General features: G+C 40.3%; 1 protein-coding gene across 4 annotated transcripts in view; it reads left to right on the plus strand.

The window, feature by feature from the left end:
* Positions 1-20,056, plus strand: part of LOC122552872 (echinoderm microtubule-associated protein-like 6) — a 525,254-nt gene that overhangs the window by 428,385 nt on the left and 76,813 nt on the right. For all 4 annotated transcript variants that reach the window (XM_043695963.1, XM_043695964.1, XM_043695965.1 and 1 more), the window contains 4 exons: positions 3,401-3,574; positions 5,633-5,841; positions 12,043-12,200; positions 18,070-18,184. In XM_043695963.1, coding sequence (XP_043551898.1) covers positions 3,401-3,574; positions 5,633-5,841; positions 12,043-12,200; positions 18,070-18,184 — 656 coding nt within the window. The remainder of the gene's footprint in view (positions 1-3,400; positions 3,575-5,632; positions 5,842-12,042; positions 12,201-18,069; positions 18,185-20,056) is intronic.

Genomic DNA, 20,056 nt, shown 5'->3' on the forward strand with positions numbered 1-20,056 from the left:
CAAATACAAATTCACCCAATAGACTTTTGTGTGTGTGTGCGCGCATGAGAGCAAGAGAGTTTGTGAGTGTGTGCATGAGAGAGTGTGTTTGCATGTGCACATGCTTGGTAAGGTATGTGTGTGTGTGATGGATATAAGCCTGTGAGAGGGTGTGTGCAAGGGTGTGAGTGTGGGGTGTGTATGTGTGTGTCTGTTGTGTATGAGAGAGTGTGTCTTAAAGTAACATAGCTCTTAAAATAATAATACAATCCCATTCTTCCATGAACAAATTACATACACCCTATATAAGTGTTATGGTAAAAACTGAAAGAACTGCAGATGCTGGTAAATCAGAAACAAAAACAGAAATTTCAGGAAAACCTCAGCAGGTCTAGCAGCATCTATGAAAAGAAATCAGAGATAATGTTTCAGTTCTGAGGAACGGTCACTGGACCCAAAACATTAACTCTAATTTCTCTTCACAGTTGCTGCCAGATCTGCTGAGCTTTTCCAGCAACTTACACTTTATGGTAGTTGTGAAATTACTTACAAAAAAGATTGAAAAGATTACGAGTTTGACTCCAAGAGTCTATATAATGCATATTTGTTTTGACAATATTTCTGGGTCTTGTGATGGTGTAACCTTCCAGAGATTTAGACTTTGCACTTGGCTTTTCTTGATTTGTAGGTATGTTGGAATCTTATTTGCTGTTAGTGTGTTAACTGTTATCCTAATGGTTTTCCATACCTTAATATTCAAAGCTATTTTTGTGTGTGTTTTGTGCATAATTCTAGTACTGCACAGTTCCTTGTGTTAGCTTCTGTCTTTCCTTTATGTTGGTCAGTGTTAGGACTTGTTGAGAGTCTAGACAGATAGCAGCCTGGCAATATTATCCTGTCTTGGTCTCTGTTGGTGAAGGTAAGCCTATGTCCAGAGATATAGGCACTTTGAAGCCAAGTGTGTAATAAGTGATCAAGTCATAATTCTGTAGTGTTACAGGAATTTGTTGTAGTCTAGATATTGCACTTATAGTGATTTGTACAAAATCATTTCCAATTCTCTGTAGTTTCCCTAGTGAATTGCTTTCCAAATAGGTATGTTTGGAACTTGTGATACACACCACCAACTTCCAGAACATTTCAGAAAATATCTCTGGGATACATGCACCAAACAACCCCACCACCTTGTGGCCGACCACTTCAACTCCCCCTCCCACTCTGCCAATGACATGCAAGTCCTGGGCCTCCTCCACCACCAAATCCTAGCCACTCGATGCCTAGAGGAAGAACATCTCATCTTCTGCCTTGGGACCCTCCAACCACACTGCATCAATGTTGATTTCTTCAGTTTCCTCATGTGGACAAAATTTCCTCTTTTCATTATACAATACAGCACCAACTTCAAATGTTTTCTATGGCATTGAATCTGTCTGGGTTAGTCCTACAACAATTATACTCAATGTGAGGATCCTTGGTCTCTTCTGCTGCAGTTGGTATTTAGTGATGTCATGCATGGTCAAAGTATTTGGATCCAAGCTGGTCAGTTAAATCTTATAGCTGTTCTAATGGTGAATTCTGAAGTTTATTTTTACACAAGGCTGATTTTCCACCATTTCTCATAGTTCAGCAAGATTTATATGGTCTTTTTGAAACAGGCCAGAAATGTTTCCAATGATTTCTTTCTTTTCTCTCCTTGCTTACCTTGTTTTTTTCCATCTAAAAACCACAGCTCCATTGTTTGTTGAAAGAGCCTACACGTGAATAGGATGGGTATGGCCTTTGTTAGTCATCTTTCTAATGTTTCTTGCTTTCAACAATGGGAATTTATTGTGCTCTTGCTACTATAAGGTTACTATCTCACTACAAAGATTCAGCAGTGGTGTTGTTCTGTTTCTTTTATGTTTGTTTCATTCTGTCCTGTGTTTTTTTTACATGAAGCTTGGACTTTGTTTAATTTTGTTTTACAAATCTCTTACTCACATTTGGGTAGCTTTTTAAATCTGGAATCCCAGCATAGGTGTAACTTCTTCACTGTTGCAACATTTCTCTGAAGTCATCTCTTGTGATATTCAAACTTGTCACTGCTTTGTTTTTAAGAAAAATCCCCAGTTCTGATCACCATCTCTTATTTCCTGTGTTATCGGTAAGAATACAGATTAAGAAGCTTGGGTATTCAGTTTATTTTAAAATCGCATGAAGACTTATTTAAAACCTTGAGCTATAACTTTCTGTACAGATAACTATATATTTAACCTACATCTGATGAACTGCATATAGCAGTTGTTCATATTCTTACATTCTGGTACTTGACTTGATTTGGAGATGCCTGTGTTGGGTGTACAAAGTTACAAATCACACAACACCAGGTTATAGTCCGACAGGTTTAATCGGAAGCACTAGCTTTCGGAGCACCGCTCCTTCATCAGGTGGTTGTGGAGTGCACAATTGTAAGACACAGAATTTATAGCAAAAGTTTACAGTGTGATGTAACTGAAATTATACATCGAAAAATACCTTGATTGTTTGTTAAGTCTCTCATCTAATAGAATTATAACAGATGAACAAAAGGAGGCACAAATGATGTTGTAATTTATTTTTTATGGCTCTTCAAATATGTAGTTGGTATTCTCATTGTGTTAGTGCTTAGTTCCTATTATGTAGTAAGACTAAAACTATTTCTTCACTGTACTTTATAATGTAAACCTCGTTTGAAATATGGGTCAATTATTTAAATTGCAATCTTAATTTAACAAGCTAGTTTGAATAATAAAGTTTCATACATGGTAATAATACCCGTGTCACACTTCTAATTTGCCTTCAAATCAGAATTTTGCTTTTCTTAAAAGCACATCTTACCTTGCATCCATTTTACTTGTTTATTTTGTTATTGGTATTTTTCCTCGGATTCTGTTGTATAATGCCTCAAGATCAGAGGTATAATTTATCTAGGATCAATATTTCCTCATTTGCACTTGCTGTCTCAATGCAGGTGATATTGCAGATACATCAGGTAAGTTTATCAGTTCTTTCCCTTTTCCAATGCCCACTGTTCCTCCTCCTTTCCATCATTCTCTTTATATGTATTTGTGCAGTTTCATTGGTTCTCTCATGCCTGTGAAACTGTCACAATGTATTTGCTCATAAAGCCAATACATGTGGTTGTGCAACCTATGATTTTGTTCTGAGTTCATTGCAGTGCTTAATAGTTAGTATTAGAATAATAAGCCTTTATTCTACGTTACATGCCTGAACTAAATTAGTTGACTGTGAATGGATTTTGTTTCTGAGAAGATTCAAATAATTAATCAAAATGTTTATGCAAGCTACTGAAAGAAAACCACCTTCAAGTTTTAAATATTTTTGTCTTGTTTTTGTGTCTATACTTTCATTTTGATTAATGCAATATTTCTACAATTACTAGGGACAACTCCATCCATTCATGTGTGGGATGTCATAACCAAGCAGACACTTTCTATTCTCCGTTGTTCCCACAATAAAGGTGTCAGTTATGTTAACTTCAGTGCCACTGGCAAGTTGCTGTTATCAGTGGGTGTCGACCCTGAACACACTATCACTGTTTGGAGGTGGCAGGAAGGTAATTTTTTAAGCTTATTATAATTAAGAAGTTATTTATTATATTTATTCTATTTTACAAAGTCATTGACCTACATTCATTTATTTATAATTATGGTAGTTAAGTGAGCAGGTTGTAGATTCTGCACAACTTGCATCAATGCTATATTTGAACTCACAGCAAAAGGCAAAAAATGATTAACAAGATATCTCATCTTACATTTTCATCAGTAGCAATGAGGCAGAGACCATTTGTCTGAGTTTTTTCTTTTATTCTATTATTTTCTCACTTTCTGCCTAGTTAATTTCTGATTTTGACAAAAATTTGATGCACATCCCCCAAGTCTGACTGGCACAACTCACATCTGACATTCAGCCATCCATGTTAGATTTGGGTAGACCCCATAAAATCCTATAGAGCCTATACAACTTTAGAATCATCCTAGATTCTTAAAAACAATGCTTTGTCTCTCTTCTTCAATATCCACCATCTACTTCAATTCTTCTCCCACCTACTTTACCTTCACCTTCAAGAATACAGGTAGTTCTTCTATAACGCAGTGGTTGCATTCTGGTGCAAACCTGCATTATAGAAAAATTGCACTTTAGAAACGGTGCTTAAAGTGTTTGTGATGTAATTTGCATTACAGCCAACACACGTTTTAAAAGTTCATGCTTTAGAAACAGTGTCCCCAATTCATCAATTGCGTTACAGTGAATTTGTGTTAACAAAACACATGTTATAGCAGAACAACCTGTAACTGAAAGGAGCTTATGAACATCTTTTCACAAAAGTTGAAAATTACCTATTCATTTGCCCTTTCCCCTAACCAGTAAGCTTAATGGCCTTAAGTTCTCCCATGCTAAAACCTTGAACTCAAGTCTTTCTCTAGCTTCTCTCTTGTCTCCTCCCACATGTTCTCTGAATGACTTCCACATAAGATGCAATCTCTCTCTGTTTCCACCAACCTGATGACCAAACAACTAAAACCCCCTTCCATCCCCATGCTAAATGAAACTGTAAACACATACCATGGCAGCGATTACTTATTTTTCAAATCTGTCACCATTACCCTCCTCCAGTATACCCACAACCACTGCCTGCTGGACTTGTGGTCAATGTATTTTCCTTCACAAATTTTTCAATGAAGGAAGAGTGATACAGAATCATCCAACTACTTGGGGTGTTCTGCAACGAGAAGGCCAGGCCCATCCTTCATAACTACAAAGTACTTTATCTCTCTCCAAGCACTATTCACTCAGTCTACATATCTAGTTCTTGAGCAGCCAAGCTTATACCCACAATCCTCTTCTCAGTTGTGATGACTGAGCTGACTTCTCCCAGAATCCAACTTGGTCACTTCTCACCAGCATCATCTGTAATGGGAAGGTTGCATTCATGTCATGGGATCAGGGATATGGGAGAAAGGGTCTCCAGTAGCAATTGATGGAATGAGATCTCCATGTAAACCACATTTTGGCTCTCAACTCCAGACCTTCTACAAAAAATTTGACATCAGTCCTAACAATTAGTTGGTGAATACTTACTCATTCCACATTATTTTGCAGTGACCCCCTATACCTTCAGAAATTCAATTTTTATATCCTTATTGATGATTGACATTTGGTCACGAGAAAGAGTGATTCTGCAACTTGACAATGATGCCTAATGATCAGGCGAAGTGGTAATAAAGGAATGCAATCAGATAACTAATTTACACAGCATTGTGTCTTCAGTTGGATAAAATTGGTAAAGTTTGCCAGTGTTGCACATAGAGTTTGCACATTCTCTCCATGATTGCTTGGGTTTCTGCTAGGTGCTCCGGTTTCCTCCCACAGTATAAAGTTGTGCAGGCTAGATGAATTAGCCACCTGAATACAGGTTATGGGCATGGAGTGGGGGGTGGTCAGCCTGGGTCAGATGCTTTTTGGAGGATCGGTGTAGGAAGGCCAAATGGTCTCTTGATGTACTGTAGGGATTCTATGAATGAAGGGATGCATAAACAAACTACTTTATGTCAGACACAATTTCTCACCTGGAACAGATTTAATCAAGTACATTGTTCTTGTTTTGTTTTAGGTGTCAAAGTTACTAGCAAATGTGCCCATAGTGAGAGAATTTTTGTGATTGAGTTCCGTCCAGATTCAGATACACAGTTTGTATCTGTGGGAATAAAACATATAAAATTTTGGACCTTGGCTGGTGGAGCATTACTTTCGAAAAAAGGCACCATTGGAACTGTGAATGATGCAAGGATGCAAACCATGCTATCTGTTGCCTTTGGTGCTGTAAGTATTTTTTGATTATTCAATTAGTAATTATCTTATTATTCAATATTATAAGAAGTGAATAGATTTACATATTGGAAAACTAATAATTATCATTCTAAAATATACTCCCAATCCAGGACTCTTCTTGCGATAAAACCTAAGCAGGAAATTGTTGTGTTTTCTTTTCCATGGCTGGAATTTATTGTTTTTTATAAGTATTGTTAGCAAATCTGTGATATTAAAATTCTTATGTTCTATATACATTTCTTGCCATAACCCTTGCTTTCTTTTGCCGCTTTTATGTTATTTTCTGCTCTATTTATCCCAATGTCCATATTTATAATGAAAAATGTTTAATTAAATTGACTAAATTACAATTTTATCCTCCAGCTGCTGGTTTTGACTCTTACACAAAAATAGGAGAATGAGACAGTATCTCTCACTAAGCCTGTACTTGTTTTCAATATGGCCATGGCTGACCTTGGACTTCAACTCAATCTTTCGCCTGCTCTCCATATCCTTTGATTCCCTGAGAGACTCGAGCCTTAAATCCATTTAATTATGGACCATGCACAATCCTCTGGGCTGGATGATACCAAAAAATCACAACTCTTTGAGTGAAGCAACTTCTTCTTATCTCAGCACTAAATGATTGCCCCTTTTATTTTATTTTTTAATTTTTTTTTAGAGCCAGCTCTGAGTGAACAGAATCTCTGACACTCCAGTTTATTTTTTCATTTTTTATCTTTTTTTCTGACACTCCTGTTCTTTTTTTTCCCCTTACCCCCACACTACCGCCTAACTGCGGTAGTGCTTATTTTTCCCCCATACCCATATTTGTGTGTGCGGGTGTGGGACACAGTAAAAGACACAAGGTGCACGAATCTTTATTTAATTTCCACCACCAGAAATAAAATAAAACACCCAAGTGGCCAGTGACAAGCAGTGCCCTTCACATCAAAGGGCAAAAGGGCAATGCTGTGTGATCAAGCAGTGAAGGGGGGGAGGGGAGCAGGGATTAAATCAAAATACAATTGGAGGGGGAAATAATGCACTCCACTCCCTGTGGTGCCCACCTGTCCTTGAACAGCTCAAGGGTATTGGTGCTCTTTCTCCAGAGATACCCAGGCTCTAATGTAACCACGGAAGAGGGGCAGGCAATCGGTCTTTAGAGCCCCTGATTGCCCCTTTTATTCTGAGACTGGGCTCAGAACCCCCATTGGAAACAAGCTTTCAGAATCTACCTGATCAAACCCCATCAGTATCTTATATGTTTTCCAACCATACAACTTGTCCACAAAAGAAACTCCTACATCCCAAATAAATATTTCTGAGCCTTGCCATCAAACTAAAATATGGGTCAATATACCGGGAGGGAAACAGTGCTCCCGTTGTCATTTTCCACAGTGTGGCCAATTAATGGCCAGGGGTTGGGCTTCCTATTCATTGAATGATGAAGCGTGTTCTCTCAAGTCTAAAGGCCTAATCAGAGGCCGTTTAAAAACTTTCTGTCACTCAGTTATGGCAGGCACCCAGGGCTCCTTGATTGGCTCTGGTTAACAACCCCATCAAGGATCTCCTAGTCAATGAGATCCACTGGGCCCTGGTTCCAATCACTACATCCCTCCACAAACAATCCCCTCCCTCCCCAAAATTCTGGGGATATGGGCCTGTTCCTTCTCTTGTAGATTCTCCTGGGACATTTTCGTCCCAGGTCCGGTTCCTCTGACTTAGGCTCAGAAAAGGGCAGCGTGTACCAGACCGTAGCCCATCTCTTGCACCTGGAACGTCTCTGAAGAGTTTCTTCATCTTCTGGCAGTAGCAATATTGAGGCTGCATCCATCTCAGACTCAGAGGTTTCCTCAATGCTAGAGGGAGAGGACAAATATACAGTTTCTGACAGCCTTTCCAGCTGTTCTAAGGGGTAAGTATACTTTGCTCCTGCCCAGTTTGCACAGTAGCAGCTTTCAGGTGATCCACAAGTTTGTTCAGGACCACCTCATCTACTCGAACTTTGTATGTCACGATACCTGACTTCGCAATGACCTCACTTCATACCCATGGCAGGCCATTTCTGTGGTTCTGGCACCAAGTCTCGTCTCCTTAAATAAACAGTCTATCTCTTGCTTAGGAGTGGCAAGTGGCCAGCATTGGCATTCCTGTTGCCATTTCACCCTCCATCCCCAGGTCCAGGAATGTCAGGTCTAACCTGCTGCAGAGTCTTCTGCCCATCAGCAACTCTGCTGGAGCTATCCCTATAGTTGCGTGAAGGAGAGTCCTATAATCGAACTGTTTAGTATCAAATGAAGCTGTAGGCTGTTCCTTTAAGCCTGCCTTCAACATTTGGACTGCTCTTTCTACCAGACCATTGGATGATGGATGGTATGGGCAAAGGTGAGGACTGCAAATGCTGGAAACCAGAGTTTAGATTAGGGTAGTGTTGGAAAAGCACAGCAGGTCAGGCAGCATCCGAGGAGCAGCAAAATCGACATTAGATACTGGCTAAACAATACCAGGGTCATCCAGGAGTTTCCAAAATGAAGATGTTGGCAATGAGTGGTCAGATGGTGGAGCTGTCTGAACATGCTGAAGGCCATTCAATTTTAGGAAATACTCGAATTCCCTGCTGATAAGTGACATGCCATTATTCATGACCAATACTTCTGAAATGTTGTGGTTCTGTTCACCGAGCTGGGAATTTGTGTTGCAGACGTTTCACCCCCTGTCTAGGTGACATCCTCAGTGCTTGGGAGCCTCCTGTGAAGCGCTTCTGTGATGTTTCCTCCGGCATTTATAGTGGTTTGTCTCTGCCGCTTCCGGTTGTCAGTTCCAGCTGTCCGCTGCAGTGGCCGTATATTGGGTCCAGATCGATGTGTTTGTTGATAGAATCTGTGGATGAGTGCAATGCCTCTAGGAATTCCCTGGCTGTTCTCTGTTTGGCTCATCCTATAATAGTAGTGTTGTCCCAGTCAAACTCATGTTGCTTGTCATCTGCGTGTGTGGCTACTAAGGATAGCTGGTTGTGTCTTTTCGTGGCTAGTTGGTGTTCATGGATACGGATCGTTAGCTGTTTTCCTGTTTGTCCTATGTTGTCCAACGAGCACCCGAGCTACAAATCTTCTCACAAACTTTGAATACTTCTGAAAGTCTGTGTATCACAAATGGTGCTAGCACCTTTTCAGTTGTCTTCCCTGAGTTTGCCAAACGAACTTTATACATGTTCAACCGCTTTGAATGGGCATCCACAATGATCAGGAACATTGAGCCCATGAAAGAATCTGCATAGTCGACGTTTAACTAAGTCCAGGATTTACCTGGCCATTCCCATGAATGTGGGGGCACTGCCAGCAATATCTTTTGGTCCTTGTTGGCACTCTGAGCACTACCACACCAACGCAGTATGTCAGCATCCAATTCTGACCACCATCTGACCACTCATTGCCAACATCTTCATTTTGGAAACTCCTGGATGACCCTGGTATTGTTTAGCCAGTATCTAATGGCAACCTTTACTCAGAGCAGTCACTCTTGCTCCCCATACTAATATGCCATCATCTACAGTCATCTGGTCTTGTCGGGTCCAGAAAAGTTTCAATCCTGGTTGTAATGGCTCTTCTGTTTTTTTTTGTCCGCAGTCAGATATTGTCAGTGGTGACTGGAAGGGTGTGTAGATGGCTTATCTCTCCACGCTTCAGGCTCTCTACCTTTATTCCTGATAAAGGGCTTTTGCCCGAAACGTCGATTGTGCTGCTCCTCGGATGCTGCCTGAACTGCTGTGCTCTTCAAGCACCACTAATCCAAAATCTGGTTTCCAGCATCTGCAATCATTGTTTTTACCCGGTTTAAAACCAGAACTGACTCTTCCAAGGGAGGCATTATCAGTGGAGTATCTGCCAGTGGGAAGCAGCTAAAGGCATCTGCATTTGTCATTTGGCCTCCTGGATGGTGTGCCAACTTGTAATTGTATGCACTGAAAATAAGGGACCACTGCTGAATTTGACCAGAAGCTATGGGTAACACAGTTTTGCCTTTCTGGTAGCAGGGGTTTGTGATTCAATCCTGTGACATATTTACATTCAAAATGGCATTAGTTTCTCACACCAAAGATGACCTCCCTTCTCTATCTGGGCATATTTACATTTGGCATCAGCCAAAGTCTGCTATTGGGCGTTCCTCTCCATTGGGCCCCTGGTGAGCCAACACCACATCAATAACATACGGGGAGGCATTGCATGTCATATTACCTTTCGCTTGGGATTGTAGTGGACTAACAACTTAGATGACAATAGCTGCTTTTTCACTTCCCTGAAGGCTACTTCTTGACTATGCAACCATTACCAAGGCTGATCCTTTTTCAATAGCAGGTTTGAGGGTGTCAAGCTGGAGGCCAGGTTACATATGAATTTCCTGTGATAATTCACCAACCCAAGGAAAGACCTAAGCTCCAGTACAGGCATGGGAGCTGGGGCACCTTTGATCACTGTCACTTTATCTTTGAATGGATGTAACCCGGTTTTGTTGATTCTCTCCACACCAGGGAGAGACATTTAAGCACAATGTCCAAGTTCTCCAAGTGCTCTTTATTGATCTTCCCAGTTATTAGTACATTAGCCAGATAAATGACAACCTGAGGTAGCCCTTGTAAAATGTTCTTCTTTGTACAATGGAAAAGGGTACAGGCTGATGATACTCCAAATAGCAATCTTGTATGGTTGTGGCTCCTGTCCAGCTTCATGAAGAACAGCCTCCCTGTCAGTTTTCCATCTGCAAGAAGCAGTTAATCCATTGTGCTTTGCATGCATGGGTTCAGATCCCACTCTCGTCACCACTGAAATAACTGCACAGAGGTTGATATCCTGTTACCAAGTCACCCTTTATTTACGTGCACGCAGTACATGGGCTCTGACCAGCCAGTTCACAGCAAGTCCCTGAACTGAGAGGACCTTCTGAATCTCCTGTTTACATCTGTCAGCCAGGGTCCCCTTAGCCCAGGATAACAACCCCAATCAAGGATCTCGCAGTCAATGAGATCTACCTGGCTCTGATTCCTATCACTACACTTCCCAATCATATCACACCTAGAAAGAGGAAATACAACAACAACACACCATTTATGAAAAGTCCTTATCACTGAACCTAACACTTGTAACCACAACTTTGACATTGACACTGCACATAATTTAGAGGCAAATATGGAGTTGTGATCATCACATAGTGAATCACCGTGCTACAGCGAGTCCAAGGGTAAGAAATATTTGTGTGTCAGCTCATTGGAAGATTGGAGCGCAAACGAGTTCTGCTCCAGTGGACTGGAGATGGCAGCATACAGGAGAATGCTAATAAGGATGCATACTTAAATGTCTGCCAAAGTCAGTGTCAAGGAACATGGAGGAGTCTGACTTTAACTTGTCAGAGTACGCCATAGACAGTTGTTTCCTCTGAAACCTCTGCTGCACCTTTCTATCGCCACTGACCCAAAAACATTGCAGCTGCAGCGTTATATGTTTTGAAGTTTTGTGTGGGCAGATTACAAATCCTTTGCCTTCCATGCAATGATGCAGTAACACTTCCTGCCAAAATCAGGAACTCACCACTATACTTCCAAGAACATTCTACAGTACTTATAGTGACTTTACAAGAGCAAAGGTTATTCAGAATTGCCTTCCCTGTAATGTGAATGTTTGATCCTGCAAATAATCTAATTGCTAAATCCCAATTGCAAGTGGATCTATGTTATTTAATGAATGACAAGCAAATGTGTTGAGTCAATCCACATGGCCCAAGTCTGCAAACAGTTCATCAAGTCTGCCAGTTGGGCTTTTTGAAGTCATAACAGCCCTAGTTCAGAGGTTTCTGGTGTTTGCATGGGATGCACATCCAAACACCCTTTCTAGGATGGGATGCTAATCTAGAAATGCCTGTTGGAGCAGCACATCCAACTCAGCCTCAGTTTTGCTGTATTGTCTCCAGCAACACTGCAATTTCAGCCCCAGGGTCTTAATTCCTGTTTGCAACATCTCAAGAGAATGGCTACTTATTTAATTACTGCAGACAAAAATAACAATTAAGCAGCTGAGATGTGAGTTCCATGGCAGACGCACATTTCTCCATTAACAGAGCTCAAGAAAAAATTGTCAAGCTACAGTATTTACCTCTGAACTAAAAATATGTATGAATGCATTACTTATTTACTATCTAATTTATATCTCTCATTTATAGAACAATCTTACATTCACTGGTGCCATAAGCGGAGATGTATATGTCTGGAAGGATCACAGTTTAATTCGAGTTGTAGCAAAAGCCCATACAGGACCTGTTTTTACAATGTACACAACTTTAAGAGATGGCTTGATAGTTACTGGAGGCAAAGAAAGACCGTAAGATTAATTTTTAGATTTTTAATTGTCTTTGAAAGAATATGTTTATCCTAATGAATACACATTACTTTAAAAACTCTTCTAATGTTTAACATTAACATGTGTTTAATTCTATTAGTAGATTCACTTCGTTTCTATTAAGTCTGTTTGCAATCTATGCTTAATAAGATTTGTTTGCAAGACCAATAAAAACTAATCATCCGTGTCCACCTAGAGGACATTTATTTGATTTTATTTAAATCTCGAATAGTGTTACATTTTGCTTGCACTTTACAATGTAGTGCTAACTGTCAGGAAGGTGGACATATTTAACTGAATATAGAGCTTCTAGAACTAGAATTAGAACACCGCCTCTCCCCACTCCCAACCATCAATTTCTTCCCCAATCTTTCACCATAATGATGTTAATTAGTTCAATATAGTCACTTTTAACCCTAAAAAACATCCCTAGTGCCCTGATTCATTCCTTTTAGCACTGGTGCCTAATATCATTTATCAATTGAGGTGCCAATGCTGTTTCCTAGAAGGCAAGAATTATCTCCACATCAGTGCTTAGAAGTGTACACAATATCAATGTTGGGTAGTTGTATTCAACAGCACTTAACAGCTCTGGCATTTTATGTCTGATTGTATTTTCATTAATTAGAGTCATAGAGATATACAGCACGGAAACAGACCCTTTGGTCCAACCTGTCCATGCCGACCAGATATCCGAACCAAATCTAGTCCCAACTGCCAGCACCCGGCCCATATCCCCCCAAACCCTTCCTATTCATATACCCATCCAGATGCCTTTTAAATGTTGCAGTTGTACTAGCCTTCACCACTTCCTCTGGCAGCTCATTCCATACATGTACCACCCTCCGCGTGAAAACGTTGCCCCTCAGGTCTCTTTTATATCTTTCCCCTCTCACCCTAAACCTATGTCCTCTAGTTCTGTACTCCCCGGCCCCAGGGAAAAAGATTTTGTTTATTTATCCTATCCATGCCCCTCATGATTTTATAAACCTCTATAAAGGTCACCCCTCAGCCTCTAATACTCCAGGGAAAACAGCCCTAGCCTATTCAACCTCTCCCTATAGCTCAAATCCTCCAATTCTGGCAACATCCTTGTAAATCTTTTCTGAACCCTTTCAAGTTTCACAACATCTTTACGATAGGAAGGAGACCAGAATTGCACGCAATATTCCAACAGTGGCCTAACCAATGTCCTGTACAGCCACAACATGACCTCCCAACTCCTGTACTCAATACTCTGACCAATAAAAGAAAGCATACCAAATGACTTCTTCACTATCCTATCTACCTGCGACTCTACTTTCAAGGAGCTCTAACTTGCACCCCAAGGTCTCTTTGTTCAGCAACACTCCCCTAAGACCTGCTAAGATTTGCTTTCCCAAAATGCAGCACCTCACATTTATCTAAAATAACTCCATCTGTCACTTCTCAGCCCATTGGCCAATCTGATCAAGATCCTGTTATAATCAGAGGTAACCTTCTTCGCTGTCCACTATATCTCCAGTTTTGGTGTCATTTGCAAACTTACTAACCATGCCTCTTATAGTCGCATCCAAATCATTTATATAAATGATGAAAAGTAGTGGACCCAGCACCAATCTTTGTGGCACTCCACTGGTCACAGGCCTCCAGTCTGAAAAACAACCCTCCACCATCATCATCTGCCTTCTACCTTTGAGCCAGTTCTGTGTCCAAATGGCTAGTTCTCCCTGTATTCCGTGAGATCTAACCTTGCTAACCAGTCTCCCAAGGGGAACCTTGTCAAGCGCCTTACTGAAGTCCATATAGATTACATCTGCTGCTCTGCCCTCATCAATCCACTTTGTTACTTCTTCAAAAAACTCAATCAAGTTTGTGAGACATGATTTCCCACGCACAAAGCCATGTTGACTAACCCTAATCAGTCCTTGCCTTTTCAAATACATGTACGACCTGTCCCTCAGGATTCCTTCCAACAAATTGCCCACCACCATCATCAGGCTCACTGGTCTATAGTTCCCTGGCTTGTCCTTACCAACTTTCTTAAACAGTGGTACCACGTTAGCCAACCCCCAGTCTTCCGGCACCTCACCTGTGACTATCAATGATACAAATATCTCAATAAGAGGCCCAGAAATCACTTCCCTAGCTTCCCACAGAGTTCTAGGTTACACCTGATCAGGTCCTGGGGATGTATCCACTTTTTTGCATTTCAAATCATCTAGCACTTCCTCCTCTGTAATATGGACATTTTTAAAGATGTCACCATCTAATTGTTCTGTTTTGATGTATGTTGGTGTCAGGTTATTTGCAATCCTTTAGTGTTTGTGGTCAATCTATCACATCTCCCAAACGTATTTCTAGAAGCAATTAGTATAATTAATAGCTATTATTTTAATCCTTGCCACTTTAATTTAAAATTCTGTAAATTTATTTGTTTTCCCCAAATATGGTTATAAACTCTTTTCACAATTTTTAAAATTAATTCAATTAGAACTTGATTACTACCTATGGCTCTCAATCTTGAGATTTCTTGACATTTTCTACCTTTTTCCTGCATTCCTCTTTAATTTAATAATATGTAAAACATGTAGATTTTCAAACTTAATGTAATTTTAGCTGGCAATTATGAATTTCGGTTTATTTTGTTGACCTAGAATAATGGCATTTTTTTTATGAATTGGAACACCAAAATTAAATTTCTTCTGAGAAGCCCAAATAGATTTTTCTTGGACAGTAAATACAGACCTGGAGAGCAGGCATAAATGCGAACATCGCTATTGTTCCAGATCTGTTTCAAAACTATTTCCTCATCATTTTTGAAGCGGCGTTCAGTGGTTTCCTCAAGGATCCTGCTCTTCAGACAATTGTTCCTTGTACAAATGGGTGGTGCATGCTCTAATCATACTGTGAACATTTATCTCATAGACTTATAGATGTTACAACACAGAAGGAGGCAATTTAACCCATCTTGTCCACCCAGTCAACAAATCTGACAATACTAATTAAATTTTCCAGCTCATAGCCCATAACCCTGGAGGCTTTGGCAACACATTCACCAATTCAGGCAGTGAGTTTCAGACTCCCACCACTCTGGGTGAAATATTTCTCCTCAACTCCCCATTTAACTCTTAATATATATCTATGCCTGTTGGTTATTGATTAGATTAGATTAGATTAGATTAGATTACTTACAGTGTGGAAATAGGCCCTTCGGCCCAACAAGTCCACACCGACCCTCTGAACCGCAACCCACCCAGACCCATTCCTCTATATTTACCCCTTCACTTAACACAATGGGCAATTAAGCATGGCCAATTCACCTAACCTGCACATCTTTGGATTGTGCGAGGAAACCGGAGCCCCAGAGGAAACTCACGCAGACACAGGGAGAATGTGCAAACTCCACACAGACAGTTGCCTGAGGCGGGCATTGAACCCAGGTCTCTAGCACTATGAGGCAGCAGTGCTAACCACTGTGCCACAGTGCCGCCCAAACAAGTCCACACCGACCGTCCGAAGAGTAACCCACCCAGACCCATTCCCCTACCTTATACTTACCCAACACCATGGGAAATTTAGCACAGCCAATTCACCTAACCTGAACATCTTAGATTGTGGGAGGAAACTAGAGTACCCAGAGGAAACCCTCGCAAACATGGGAAGAATGTACAAACTCCACACAGACAGTCACCCAAGGTGGGAATCGAACCCGGGTCCCTGGCATTGTGAGGCAACAATGCTAACCACTGAGCCATTACCTCGTCCTTTTTATTTTAATTGACCCCTCTATTAATGGAAACAGTATTTTCCTATCGACTCTTTCTTATACCCTTCATTATCGTGTACACTTCAATCAGATTCCATTCAAACTACGCTGCTCAAAAAAAAACAGTCCCAGCCTATCCAATCTTTCTCATAACCCAACCACCAGCCTACGTAAAGCCTGATAAATCTCTTCTGAATATGTAATCACATCCTTCCTGTAATATGTTGACCAGAACTGCTAGCGGTAATCTAGTTGTGGCCTAACTATGTTTTATACAGTTATAGAGTCACAGAGAAAGTGAGGACTGCAGATGCTGGAGAGCCAGAGACGAAAAATGTGGTGCTGGAAAAAGCACAAAAGGTCAGGCAGCATCCGAGGAGAGGAGAGTCAACGTTTCGGGCATAAACCCTTCATCAGAGTCATAGTTACAGCATAGAAACAGACCCTTTGGTCCTACTCGTCCATGCTGACCAAGTTACCCAAACTAAACTAGTCCCACTTTCCTGTGTTTGGCCCATAACACCCTAAAAATTTCCTATTCATATATTTGTCCAAATATCTTTTAAATGGTGTAACTGTACCTGCATCTACCATTTTCCTCTGGAAGTTCATTACACACCTGAACCATCCCAGTTCAAATAGATCTTCCCTAATCTTGTCTCTAAGCACTTGCCAGGGTCTTACCTTCCATAGTGTAATCCCTGCCTTTTTACCCTTCCCCTCTCCAAGTGCACTATCTCCTACTTCTCCAAGTTGAATTCTATTTGCCACTGCTTTGCCCAGCTGACCAGTCCATTGATATCCTCCAGTTTACAGCTATCCTGTTCACCATTTACCAGTTTTCGTGTCGGAAATGAACTTCTTGATCATACCTCGTACTTTTAAGTCCAAATCATTAATGTACACGATAAGCAGGAAGGGTCCCAGCATGAGCCCTGAGCAATTCCACTGGAAACAGACATACCAATCACATAAACATCCTTCTACTATCACTCTGTCACTCTGCTTTGTGTCTCTCAGCCAGTTTTGGATCAAACAAGCCACTTTGCTTTTATTGAGCAGTCATGAGGGACCTTGTCAAAGCCTTGTTAAAGTCCATATGGATCACAACAAATACATTACCCTCATTGACACTCCTGGTTACTTCTTCAAAAAAGTTGATCAGACATGATCTTTCCTTACCAAATCTATGCTGATTATCCATGATTAATCTATGCTTCTCCAACTACCAATAAATTGTGTCACTCAGACTTTTTTCTAATAATTTCCACACCACTGAAGTTAGCCTGGCTGGGCTGTAGGTTTCTTTTCTATTCCTTCCTCTCATTTAAATAATGCAACAACATTAGCAGTCCTCTAGTCCTGTGGCACCTCATTCTTGGACAGAGAGGATCTGAAGATTACCGTCAGGACCCCTGATATCTCCTCCCTTGCTTCTCTCAACAGCTTAAGATACAACTCATTTTATCCTGGCCTCCAAATTTATCCACTTTTAAGGCTGCTTAATCCACTAATATATCCTTTCCCTTATTTCAGTTTCTTCTAATATTTCACAGTCCTCCACCCTGGTGTCTATTGTTGTGCTGTTGTACATAAACATTATATGTGAGACTTATTAAATATGCATGTAGAAATATCTCTTATGTTCTGTCGTCTTTGAGCATCCACTGTGGACACCTTGCTTCCTTGCTATTCTTGATTGCCAGATATTTCATAAATGGGACAATCAACAGATGAATATAGCATCAATGGTGCAAATGTACCCCTTTCTTAAGTCAGCACGTGAAATTCATGAGACTCAGGAAAAATATAGACATTACAACCAGTATTGAAAGCTCCAGTAAGAAACCTACTTTTCCATACCTAGCCAGCTAAAGCTGACATTAATTTATATCACAAGTTACAATAACAATGCAGGAAACATAAATTTCAGTCTGGGGATCATTAACATAAATGCACAGAAACCACCATGAATACCATCGGTTTCAAAGTTTTATATGTGATTTTGTTAATGCAATTGTTAGTCTAACCTGGACAAATTAAAATGATCAAATTATTTGCTATTTACTGTAAAACTGATTGATGTGCTCTTAATTTTAAAAGGACAAAAGAGGGAGGTGCAGTAAAACTATGGGATCAGGAAATGAAGCGATGTCGACCATTTCAGTTGGAGACAGGACAACTTGTGGACTGTGTGCGCTCTGTCTGTCGAGGAAAGGTCAGAACATCCAAATTTAAAAAGCATTTTTGTTAAAGTCCATTGCAATGATATTTGAAAATGTAGTCCATCTATCCAAAAAAAAGACGGCTATTAAAATTCTGTGTCGGATTGAAATTCATCTTCAGTTGACGAGGTTTGAACTATCTTGCATAGAAAATTTCATTGTGATATCATAAATTATTGCCTCCTATTAAATTATCGCATTTTTAACAAGACAAAACTTAAACTAAAATTCACAGGGCAAAGGGTTAAGAATAAGTTAAAAATAAATAGATTCTGCTTCGTGTCTGTTTACAATGCAAAAAATGTAATAGTTCAATTCCAAGTTTCATGAAATTGCAACATTGAGTTGTTGCAAAACTGAATGTGATAAGTATTGCCAATTAATGGTAGTACTGTGTTTGAAATGTGCTGATTTGGTAAAAAGTAATTGAAAAGATTTGGGGTAGAGTGCTCTGTCTTTGATGTTAGGGAAGGTTTGAGACTAAAGGTAAGGACACTAATTCGAAAATGGAGTTACAATGGAATTAAAAATTTTAATCAAGAGAGGGAAATATCTCATCAGACATTCAGGGCATGGAGTATTGCAGCTGTCATCAATTTAACAATGACTCACATCTTCATCTCTCTGGATGGTCAGAGACCAGATTATAACACAAGATGTGTGCTAGGAACCCAGGGAAATCCTAACACAGTAGGATTTGCCTGAGAAATTTGAATTTCCAATGGCAATTGTCTGGCTCTCTGGGACAAAAATTTAGAGTTAGAGACATCTGACTTTCTTAATTGAATGTTTATTTCGGAAATATTAGAAAAATCCTCGTCTAAATCCTGGGAAACTGTACAACTGACCTCAGCAACTATACCTCATCACCATCACTGACTCTCTCCTGAGCCAATCATATTACACCCCTCACTACAAAACAATGCCCCCATTACTGATTTTGCCACTCGACTAACCCCCTGACCCTCCTAACTACAGCCCACAACTAGTTCTGACTTCATCACCAAACTAAACATTTACCTGTCAATGCCTCCACCACCCCCAGGCTTCACCCTATTTTGATCTGACTTAACCTCAAGACCTGACTCCAATCTGCCTTGAATATTCTTACATATTCACTTTTATTCTGTGGTATACTTGACCTCACCTTGTCATGTCTGCACCATCAAATAATTTCTCATGCCATTTATCCAGTGTTCTCTTCTGAAACACTTCCTAATATTCCCATCTATTCACCCTTTACCATTCATCCAGTGACTATTTTGCATTCTTCAGTTATGAGCTAACATGCTACCATCTCACCCAATGGCTGAGTCTGCAATAGATGCATGTAGTGCATTGTTTTGTGGCACTTTTTCAGGATCCAAAACATACATCCTGGGTCAAGAATATCTCAGTTGCAAGAGCTGAATTCTGTGTAGGCTACCACTATAGCTCCACTAAAGTTCAAGGATAGCTCCACAGGGAAGAACTTTAAAAAAAGAGTAAGTCTTTATAGTTGCACGAAGGTATCTTAATGTTTTTGAAGAAGTAACAAAGAGGATTGATGAGGGCAGAGCAGTAGATGTGATCTATATGGACTTCAGTAAGGCGCTTGACAAGGTTCCCCATGGGAGACTGGTTAGCAAGGTTAGATCTCACAGAATACAGGGAGAACTAGCCATTTGGATACAGAACTGGCTCAAAAGATAGAAGACAGAGGGTGGTGGTAGAGGGTTGTTTTTCAGACTGGAGGCCTGTGACCAGTGGAGTGCCACAAGGATCGGTGCTGGGTCCTCTACTTTTCAACATTTATATAAATGATTTGGATGTGAGCATAAGAAGTATAGTTAATAAGTTTGCAGATGACACCAAAATTGGAGGTG

Source organism: Chiloscyllium plagiosum, chromosome 9, assembly GCF_004010195.1.
Source record: "Chiloscyllium plagiosum isolate BGI_BamShark_2017 chromosome 9, ASM401019v2, whole genome shotgun sequence".
Lineage (NCBI taxonomy): Eukaryota > Metazoa > Chordata > Chondrichthyes > Orectolobiformes > Hemiscylliidae > Chiloscyllium > Chiloscyllium plagiosum.